General features: G+C 39.5%; 1 protein-coding gene across 1 annotated transcript in view; it reads left to right on the top strand.

Annotated features, from left to right (window-relative positions):
- Positions 1 to 4,803: 4,803 nt before the first annotated feature.
- The window catches only part of LOC311081744 (thyrotropin-releasing hormone-degrading ectoenzyme-like), a 153,289-nt gene continuing 146,206 nt past the window's right edge, over positions 4,804 to 11,886 (top strand). Inside the window, exons 1-2 of the mRNA XM_084112373.1 lie at positions 4,804 to 7,979; positions 11,007 to 11,280. Coding sequence (XP_083968499.1) covers positions 7,291 to 7,979; positions 11,007 to 11,280 — 963 coding nt within the window. The 5' untranslated portion in view covers positions 4,804 to 7,290. The remainder of the gene's footprint in view (positions 7,980 to 11,006; positions 11,281 to 11,886) is intronic.

Here is an 11,886-nt window from a genome sequence, read left to right as displayed (position 1 = left end):
AGCTACTTTACCAAATGTATTCACACTGCAAGGGTAAAACATTGGTTCTTCTGGACACCGTTATTATTACATTCATATCTCTGGAAACATCTCTAAATCAGATGCACCTCAATCTACTGATGAACAAAAGCATTTGCATCAGCCTCACAGTCAGGTTGTATCATAGTGGAGGGTAAAAATACCAATTCCCTGCTGTCTTACTGTGCCATACTTACTGCTTATACGATATCATATCCAAGTGACGTATGAATTATGAATGAGTGTCAGATGTGTGTGTGACTAGAAGTGCTGACGGATGAATTCTAGACTGATGAGAAAAATCACCACCTCTCTGTACAGAATCAACTTCCCTCTAGCAAAACACTCACAGTTACAGTTAATGGAATATTGCAGTATTTATTATATATATATCATTTAAATATAAATATATAATTTATTCGTGCACATCATTATTTGTTTTTTAATTTATGTGCCCATAATCTTTAATCAAAATAAGTTTCCTTCCTTCTTGCAGGACAAAATCAAATCCCGCCCAAATTTTTTTCTTTAGGGAAGCCGCTTCAACGTCAACCTTCGCCACAATAGGAAAAATAAGACTATCGCAACTTGAAATGGCGACTTTAAAGGAATAGTTCACTTGTCAAATGAAAATTCTGTCATCATTTACTCACTCTCAAGTTGTTTCAAACCTGTATGAATTTCCTTCTTCTGCTGAAGACAAAAGAAGATATTTTGAAGAATGTCAGTAACCAGACAGTAATGGGAACCATTTGACTTCCATAGTAGGAAAAACAAAAACTAAGGAAGTCAATGGGGTCCATCAACTGTTTGGTTACCGGCATTCTTTAAAATATTCTTTTGAAACAACTTGAGGGTGAGTAAATGATGACAGAATTTTCATTTTTAAGTAAACTATTCCTTTAAGGCCAGAAATAAGCACTACACACGTTATTGTGTTGGTAACAAACCTCCATACTCAAGAGAGCGGTAGAGTTCCGCTTCACATTCACAGTTGTTTGTTAAATTTCAATAGGAATCCACACAAAGGAATTTCATGTGAGAGTAAAAGTTATCCCCATGCAGGTTTAACAACGTGTTCAAGTTCACATTGGATCTGAAAGCTGCTTGAAAGTGACTTCTGTGTTCGCTGTGCTTCACACATCAATACACAATACTGACAATTAACCTTTTTTGCCTGTGAAATGTTACTGAGATTTTGCCAATGTGACCGCATGGCTATAAACATGACAACAATTACTTACCTTTAACTAACTTCAGCAAGATTCAATTCAAACTGTTGCTCCACCATGACAGCACGTTCCTGAAAAAGAAAAGAAACCATTGAACAAATACCTGCTACAGCACCTCTTGTGGCAAGGATGATATGCAATGTGTACTTACCGACAGTTTTACTCTTGCACCTTTAAACAGCTACAGTTTGTCTCCAGTGCTAGTCAAGCAGGTGTGTGTGAGGTAGGATTCTCAAGGACTCTGAAACAGAACAGCTGTTTAAACTTGTAGACGTTTCACTGGACAAGGACATCTGCCTGATCACTGAGATGATGAATAACTGCACATTTTCACAGGTTTCACTTCACCAGATTGCTTGGATATGGGACACTGTGCTTCAACAGACCAGGACTCCAGATCTGGAGACTTATTTCAAAAGTTTTTGAATCTTTATATCCAGAGGTCTCAGCTAAACTGAATTTGACACACTGATATTGTGAGAGAACAATAAAGGATGTCCCAACACATTAATTGGTAATATCAGGTCCTGCAAACTGACACTTGGTGGAGTGTCAGTTTGCATGGTGTGATATATATATTTTTTTCACATTTATAGTTTTTTATCCTCTTCCTCTGCATGGAGTCATTTCTGTGGCATTAGAATCACACAACAGAATTGCAAAAATAATGGTTTCCAATCAGTATTTTAACATCAAGTTGTCAGGCATATTTCGTCGTCTAAAACTGTGTTGTGTATCTGTCCATTGTTGATTGTGAGATCTATGTGCCGAGTCACACCTTCCCTCAAGGACGTTTTACTGACATTCTTTATTCAATTCGCTCCTCATCCCTCCAGACTGATCTTGTGTTGTATGTTTTCATTCAACAGGAGACTCACGGTTCACACACATTTTCACATCATGACACAGGCTTTTGTGTTCAGATGGCACATTGAAATTGCTTATTTTTCTCTTTAAATGCACCTCCATTTTCATTTGATCCAAAGATTTCACAATCATTCTAGGACGTTCCATCATTATTTCATGAGAATTGGTTTTAAATTCCGTAGGGGTAAAGGGGCGAAGAGGATCTTGATCGGATGGAATCTAAATGCATTTCCTGCCCAGTCTAGTTTAGAGAATTTCAATTGTGAATAAAATCATTTGAACTAGAAGCCCCGGTTTTATTTTTCATTTTATCCTCATCATCTTTCCACCTGGTCTTCTCTCTCCCGGCTCCTTCAAGGGTGTCTTCACACGCTCACCGCTGTCTTCTCGCTGTGCTGTTTAACCAGCCATGCCAACGGCTGCAAATTGAGGGTGTTATTTGGTGTTTGGAGCCGTCACTGCGTTCAAAGAGCCGCCGCTGGTCTTCCTTTATGAAACAATGACAGATGTACTGAGAGGAATGAGTGGCGGAAAAGATGGAGGTTTATAAAGGCAGAAGTGTTCACACTATAAATAAATTTATAGACAAGACAAAGTACAGGAAGTACAACAGGGATTTACTTACACTACATTCTGAAAAATAATGCAAAAAAGTTTGTTTCCAGAAGAAAATATCGTCACTGTCCAGCTTAAGTAAGCTCAGTGATCTTTCATTTTTGTTTTAAAAAAGTTATTAATTTAGTTCATTTATATATATATATATATATAGCCGCTCGAGTAAACCGTGATGTCATTGTCCAGCTCAGTTCAGTTATTGTATAATAGTGTCAATCAGATCAATATTATTGTTGAATATTAAATTAAATGTTACATTTAATGTCCCCAACTAAGCAAGCCAAGCCAATGGCAACAAAGGTGGAAAAAGGCGACAGTGGCAAGGAACCAAAACTCCATCAGGTGGCAGAATGGAGAAAAAAACCTTGGGAGATACCAGTTCCGACCGGCTCAGTCGGTTCTATCCAGTTCCATCTGGTTCAAGATTGGAGTCATCACGCTGGTATGGAGACGGGTTTAAGGATCAGTGCCGATGGCTGTCGTGTCATTGAGGCCTTACAGGGGAGAGTCTAGTTGACACAATCTCTGCTGACACTTCAGGGATGCGTTGTGGTTGTGTTTAGGTGCAGGTCCTCCATCTGGTCTGAATATGGCCCGGATCCGGCTGATTACACCATGCGTTGTGGTCGTGTCCAGGCACAGGTCCACCATCTGATCTGGATACGACCTGGATCCAGCTGATTACATTAAACCTCAGAATAACCAGAAAGACTAACATTAGCGTAGATGCCATTCTTATGATGTAACGGGTACATCAGGGTTTATAGGAAGTGTTCTCAGTTCTGACTGACCTAATTTATGCAGCCTAATGTGCAGCTATTACTTTGCATGATAGAACATCTTTCCAAAGACTGAGAAGGTGTTGTAGAATGAAATGCTGCTGTGATGCTCCTGGCCAAGATGAGGGTCCCACGAACAAGGAATCACAATACTAATTTCTTGCTAGAAATATAGTAAAAAAATTGAAAAAATGGGGGGGAAAAAACTGATGTACAAAAACGCAACTTTCAGGCCCTGTTTTTGTCCTTCAGCTCAACTGTCACAGACCTGCACACACAGCATAGTGGCGAATGAAAAATCTATGCTTCCTTCAAAAAATTATCAGATGAGAATATCTCAGCTGACGAGACATGACACGATCATTTGGATTCGGGCGTGACATGTTGCCTTTCTACCTCCATATGCTGCTTGCAGAGGCAATATTTTTAAGTAAATATAAACAATGGAAATATCCTTATCATTGGAAATTTTTACCACAGTTGACGTGACATGTCCAATAAAAGCACAAGTTCATCCATCAAATCTTACTCAACCTACAGCAGCTTTTATATGCGAGTCAAATATTGTAGAGTGCAGTGACTGGATCTAAGTGTGTGTTCACAGCATGTCGTTATTAATAATTATGCTGCCTTCAAGTGCACCTGGGAAATTCGTACTTCGGAGTCAGGCATTCGTGACATTTCACGCATTCAAGATACATAACAGTCAATACATAAGTTGAGTGATTATCTTTACACTTGATATTAGCAGTTCTGGAGATCACATCTTTAAAATGATTAAATACAGCATTTATTACATGATACTATATACAGTATAGATAATTGTTCTGCAATATGCAACAACATTTTACTGCTGAAGTCACTGCCATTTTGAGTATTTCTTCATGCGGTCAGGTGGTACAAGTTGTATCTCTGTAACTGAAGTCCACTGGAGGACAATCACGTTGGAAAGGTCATGCTGGACGTAGTGGTCTCCTCCATCTGCCTAAGGTCTTCATTTGTGTACTCCGGTTCAAAAGGGTGAAAAACTCCATCTCATTTTCTCCTCCAACTTCAAAATCGTCCGACATCATTGTTTTACCTTTTTTGTTAAAGGGCTTTTGTATTAGTCTTCGCATGTTCGCTTTGTAAACAATGGGGCGGTACTTCCGTCTACGTCCAGCGTGACCTTTCCAACGTGATTACGTAATGCCTGGCGCGTCGCAGACCAGCGCAAGACGAACAATTGTGGTTAAAAAGTATATACATTTTTATTTTATTTAGAAAATGACCGATCATTTTGCTAGATAAGACCCTATTCCTCAGCTGGGATCGTCCAGATCCCTTTGAAGCACTTCAAAGCCCTTTGAAACTTGGACTTCAACAATTTGGTTACCGTTGAAGTCCATTGTGTGGAGAAAAGTCCTGAAATGTTTTCCTCAAAAAACTTGATTTCTTTTCCACTGAAGAAAGAAAGACATGAACATCCTGGATGGCACTGGGGTGAGTAAATTATCAGGAAATTTTCATTTTGAGGTGAACTAATCCTTTAAAACCTCAGATCACGTACTGCTCATATAAAGCTCATGTAACAGCTCATTTGTTGGTGAGATAGAGAACGTTTATCTAATGTGTTTTAAAATCAAGAAAACCATATAGGCCGACACACAGTCGTTACAGAATTTAATCTAAACTGAATTTGACACAATGATATTTACAGCTGAGAGAAAAATAGAGAAATATTCCATAACTTTATCATGACATTATTGGTAATATCAGGTCCTGGAGAGTTATTGAGTCATTCAGGTTATCCTCTACCATTGGTTTTGATTGGAAAATACTAATGTTACTTGTGGACTGCAGGGGGCGATGTGTCTCTGCTCTGCTTATATAGTTATTTCCACACAAATCTCCTTTTTTCTTTTCTTTTTTTATCTTTGTATGAGTCTGTTCCTCTTCATCTTTCTCCTCTGAAATGACCCTCTATGCGCCGGCAGTCACAGCTGCCCTCAAGGACGTTTTACTTACATTTTTTATTCAATTAGCCACTCGTCACAGTCCCTCTAGACTGATGTTTTGTTGTACTGTATGTTTTCATTCAACATGAGGTTCACGGTTCACACACATTTTCACATCATGACACAGGCTTTTGTGTTCAGATGGCACATTGAAATTGCTTATTTTTCTCTTTAAATGCACCTCCATTTTCATTTGATCCAAAGATTTCACAATCATTCTAGGACGTTCCATCATTATTTCATGAGAATAGGTTTTAAATTCCGTAGGGGTAAAGGGGCGAAGATGATCAAAAGCATTTGCTGTCCAGTCAAGTTTGGAGAATTTCAAATGTGAATAAAATCATTTGAACTAGAAGGCCCAGTTCTATTTTTCACTTTATCATCATCTTTCCACCTGGTCTTCTCTCTCCCGGCTCCTTCAAGGGTGTCTTCACACGCTCACCGCTGTCTTCTCGCTGTGCTGTTTAACCAGCCATGCCAACGGCTGCAAATTGAGGGTGTTATTTGGTGTTTGGAGCCGTCACTGCGTTCAAAGAGCCGCCGCTGGTCTTCCTTTATGAAACAATGACAGATGTACTGAGAGGAATGAGTGGCGGAAAAGATGGAGGGGAGATGTGAAGGTGGAGTTAAGGTCATTAATGAAATCTTTTGAGGATGGAAGCTGCATGCACAGGTAGAAAACCAAATAAATGCTGTTTTACTTCCAATGTGTTCAACCATTTGGGACAAAGAATTTAAGAAAACCCTGCTGGAAAACAATAATTATTTATTATTTTTACTGCACTAGTGGTGCAGAAATTACACCCCTCAGGAAACTGATTTGATGGTCTTGCTTGATTCAGCACCATGGACAGCAGCTTTCAGTTTACAGTTGAAGCGTCCATTGTGAATATGTTTCATTATTTGGGTTTATAAAACTGAAACCTTACCCAGCTACACAGACACTGAAATAACACACTACTGCACAACACTACACTAAACTGCTTTATTTTACTGAGTATTTTACTCTCATTTGACTGTCCCACACAACCTCTATACAGTTTATTGAATTAATAATCACACCTCCATTTCACGCTTTTGTTGTGAAAGTACACAACAGATCTAATGTATTTGTGCAATGTGTAATAAACACTGTTGAAAATACTGCCATAGCGCTGCTGTAAAAGTTTGACATGTACATGTCTCAAATGCGTGTCTCATATTTTCATTTAATTTATGTTCAATGTCTGTTTAATACTCATGCAACTCAGCAATTTTAAATGTGTGAAAGAGGAGAGAGTAACATCAGCCTGTCTGAATATTTCAATGTTTAATTAAATGTGGTTTAACTGAACATTAGATGTAGAGAGAGAGAGAGAGAGAGAGAGAGAGAGAGAGAGAGAGAGAGAGAAAGCACAGCCCACTGGCTGAAAGTGAGGATGATGCACCAGAGAGCGAGAGAAACAGGGATGATGATGATGATGATGATGGAGGCAGGAGAAATGAACAGAGAGAAGAGAGTTTCACAACACTGATCAGGAAGCAGGTGCTGGACCGAATTCATCCACATCAGACTGAAGTCAGAGGAGAAATGGATGTGCGAAAGGACTCGATGAGCTCCAGCATCTGACCGGACGAACTTCTGATTCACAGAAATCTAGTCTCGAGATCATCGATCCGCAGTTTTTCTGCGTTCTGCGTGTTTCGCGGGATATTCTCCTCATTTCGCGCCTTTAAATCTGAAGCTGCACCGCATGAACGCAGGCTGATGATGAATATAAAACACATCAGGTTCGTCATATAATGGGGATCGAGGACGCAAGCATGAGGAACGGACGGGCTCTGTCCGATCAGTGGGCCGACAGCGTGGTGGTCCGGCCCCGGACGACCGAACAGCACATCACTGTTCACAAGAGGCTGGTGTTGGGGTTCGCCATCTCCATCCTCACCCTCATCATCGTCACGGCCATCGCCATCACGCTGAGCGTCAGCTTCGAGAGATGCGCCGCGGAGAGCAGCGGGGCTCTGGCCGCGAACGGCTCCAGCAACAGTAAGTGGAAACAGTCCCGGGACGGGAACATCAGTCACAGAGACACAGAGGACGGCCAGCAGCCCTGGAGAAATCTACGCTTACCGGCCACCCTGCGCCCGCGACACTACGACCTCCGACTGTCCGTGAACATGGAGAACTTCAGCTTCTCCGGCGAGGTGAACATCGAGTTTGAATGCGTCAACTCCACGAAGTTGATCGTGCTGCACACGGACCGGCTGGAGGTGGAGAAAGTGCTGGTGTTTTCGGACAGTAAGAAAGCGGGCGTCATGAGGATCCAGCGCCGCTTCCACTATCAGCCCAAGCAGGTGTTTGTGATCGCGCTGCACAGAGAGATGAAGCCCCTCAGAACATACAAGATCAACATCACCTTTCACGCGCACATCGAGCACGAGCTCTTGGGCTTCTTTCGCAGCTCGTACGCGCTGAATGGAGAAAGAAGGTAAAAGAGGTTCAGTGTCCGTCTCAAAAAAGTATCTCATATGATAATCAGGCGTTAATATAATGTCCTGATGTTGCCATGGGAACTACTGATACTAATAGGCCTACTTATGCGCAGTTAACTTAAACCAAGCCGTTTTTTGGCTGAATTAACTGCTTCAAAATACAAAGATAATATTGCAGTTAATGTTAGGCTAAATCACAATAAATTAATATGGGATCTCATTCAAATAAGAATCTCACTATCATGTTGGAATTCCAAGTTACCCAAGTTTTACAGCAGTAACAATGATAACTGTATTGTTATTTTACCAAAAAAAAAAAAAAAACTATATGCTTACCATGATTGGTTTTGTAGGAGGTAAAGAGTGTTTAAACAACTCGTTAAATTCTTTAAAAAGTATATTTCGTATACGTATATTTCATGTTTTACTATAGTAACATTAACCATAGTTGCTATTTTATTTTATATGTATGTGAGGTTCATTTATTAGCAGTTTATTTATTTTTTTGTGATGATTATTTATTCTAATGCTTGTCATGCATTGTCATAGATGAGTGCCAGTAAAAATACAACACATGAGGTGACATGTTTAATAATCACAACCATCAAGATAGATGCATGTCCCAAGAAAAAACAAAACATAATCTCTGAATCTTCATCCATAAAATTAAAAACAGCTTTAAAGGGATAGTTCACCCACAAATGAAAATCTTGTCATCATTTACTTATGCGCACTTAAGATGAGCATCACCCTCAAGTTGTTCCAAACCTGTATGAGTTTCTTTCTTCTGTTGAACACAAAAGAAAATATTTGAACTGAGCAACTTGAGGGTGAGTAAATTATGACAAGATTTTTATGTTTGGGTGAACTATCCCTTTAAATCCATCTTTAGGTTAGGCCGTACACCTGTAAATTGTAGACTAGCATTATTATGTGTATGTAATTTTACGACTTGGTCTCAGACAGTAACTGTTCCTCAGTGTTCAGGGAGGTCAGAGGTCACACAGATCTGAACGCTAGTTAATCCTCTGGGTACTGAAGTCACAGCTGTGTCTGACGCTGCACTTAATGTCTCATTTACTGTCACACACTGAGACTCGCGTATAATCAAGGGAAGTTTTCCAGCACAGTGATAAACGTTCATAAACCCACACAGTTAGATTTACATCAGAAATAACCTTAAGAAATAAACTATTTATGCAGCTACTACCATAGTTACTACCATTATGCATTAATTTATAAACAGTATATTGATATAATCAATATATAAACAGATAATCCATCAATATAATAAACAGATTAGACAATTCAAGTGTTTAGTTCATATGTGCTCCTGTTTAAACGACAACCCATTTTTATGTTTGGAAATCGTCATATCAGTAGTTATAATCTTATATAACTGTTTAAGATGCACAGTTGTTTATCAGAAACTCATATGTGTGTTGACTGTAGTTTTACAGCCGTTTACAGCCTCATATTCACAGTGATTCCACTAAATATCAACTTCTTGCTGTTTTCCGGCTTCTGACTCTTTGTCCTCTGAGGGGAAAATGGCTGGAGTCTGAATCTTTGCCGCAGGTTTTCCTGTATTTGAGACATGTTTAAGCCTTGTTTTACCCTGAAGGGTTTGCTTTCATGGACACACTTCATAACCCTTCTGTCTGTCCACCAGTTTCCTCCTTGTCTTTTCAATAACGGCTGAACCTTCTGCTTCCTTTCAGCTGTAAACACAGCGTGTTAAAGACTCAGGGCGATTCTTTCTTTAATTTAAACTTTATTGTGAGGTCTTGATATCATAATATCCATTGAAGAGCACCTTTGAAATAAATTCAGTATATGCTGATGTTGTTCAGCTCCACAGGCTGTGAAGATCCTTCAGTTTAGTGTAATCAGCGCCTGCTGGCTGCTCGTATATTCATGAACACTGAACAGCGGGATCTCGCTGGATTGAGGAAATACTTGTGTTGATGTAGTTAGACGTGATATGAACTGATCCTCTGGTCTCTTCAGAGATTCAACAGTTTTTCCTTCTTCCTCTTCACACATTTTACTTCAACCTCGCATTGCACGTCAGTGATGTCATAATGCGCATGTATAAAACATCTCCAACAAACTCTTTCACTGAATTTCACTCTAACATCCCTGTAGAATCTCCTCCTGTGTCTGTTAGTTGTCTGATTTCTCATCACCTTAAATAGTGTGAAGATGCTTATATGGTACTAGCATCTATAAAGTGAATGAAATGAAGAGGTAAACAGATGGGACATTATAGACTCATTATAGATTGCTCCTGCATGAATGGCTGCTAATGAGAGTAAAAAGTTGTGACAGCAATGCAGGAGCGAGCAGAACACCCCTCCTCCCCCGTCTGATGGTCACGCTGTGGGTGGTGAAGGAAAATTCCTCCCTGTGAGGTCTGATACAAGCTTTAATATCCGTTAATGCAGCTTTCTGGAATGCAGTTCACTCTTTCTTCTTAAGAACCGCTTTTCCAGCTCTCTAACTTCTTTGATACTCAGACTCAGTTCTGATTCTGATGTCCTAAATGTGTCTGTATGAAGATTATTAACGCTTCTGTTCCAACTACATGTAAGAACAATTTGACAGCTTTTTATTATTTTCTTGCCATCTAAATAGATTCACGCTGTCAATTCGTTGACATTGTGCCGTCACAGATGTGTTTAATGTTTACAGCTGTGACATGCAGATGTCAGATATATCATTATTTTTGTGATCAGATATATCTCTTATGTTATGTTGACATTTGATGTGATTTAGTTGCTGTGGTTAAAAATCTCTAACAGTCTTCACTCCAGAAAGCTCATTAGTGTGATATAAATGCACAGTGATGTGAACAGGGATGGAAGACAGAGATAATTTACATTCAGGAAAGTCACGTGACAACCAATTTAATGAAGTTACTGTGCAATGACTTTCCACTGTTGACTCCTGGACTAGTTAAATAGCATATGTTTCAGCAGAGTTTTCTTTCCTCTTACCTCTCTCACGTTCTTATTCTGCAGGTTTCTTGCGGTGACGCAGTTCTCACCGACTCACGCTAGAAAGGCCTTCCCGTGTTTCGACGAGCCCATCTATAAAGCCACATTCAGAGTGAGTCTGAAACACGAGAGCTCGTATCAGTCTCTGTCCAACATGCCAGTGGAGTCTTCAACGTCTGAGGAGGACGGATGGGTGACCAATCATTTCTCCAGGACGCCCCGCATGTCCACGTACTACCTGGCCTGGGCCGTGTGCAACTTCACCTACAGAGAAGCAGTTACAGACAACGGAGTCGTGGTGAGTCGCGTTTTCAGACCCTAAAACTCAAAGTTACAAACAGTATACTGAGATTTTATTATTTTATAACTTGTTTTCTAAAACCTAGAGAGCAGCATTTTAAAGCATCACAGATGTGCTTCTGACATGAAGGCTGTTCAGAAGGTTTTTAGCTTCATTTGCCAATGCTTCAAAGTGAAGGCAATCCCAGAATGCATTGCACTGAGCTCAGCAATAAAGTCAATCCAAAATGGCAAATAAGCCGAGAGAAATAAATGGATACTTACAGAATATACACTTGATTGATCAAAAGTGACAGTAAAGACATTTATAATGTTACAAAAGATTTCTATTTCAAATAAATGCTGTTGTTTTAAACTTTCTATTCATCAAAAAATCCTGGAATATTTTTTTTTTATCACAGTTCCCACAAAAATATTAAGTAGCAAAAATATTTTTTCTAACATATTGCTAACATAGTTTAATCTAATTAAAAATGGACTACTTTACCCAATATTTATGTGTGCTACTGCTATGTAGCTTTAAGTTTATTAGCGTATTAAATCATTAGCTTAGCAACAGACTAACGTCAAAGTCGATTAATATTAATTGGTATTCCAGTCTCAG

Source organism: Abramis brama, assembly GCF_963993115.1.
Source record: "Abramis brama genome assembly, chromosome: 4".
Classification (NCBI taxonomy): Eukaryota; Metazoa; Chordata; class Actinopteri; order Cypriniformes; family Leuciscidae; genus Abramis; species Abramis brama.
Note: the sequence above shows the minus strand (reverse complement) of the source record. Positions and strands in the feature narration are given on the sequence as shown.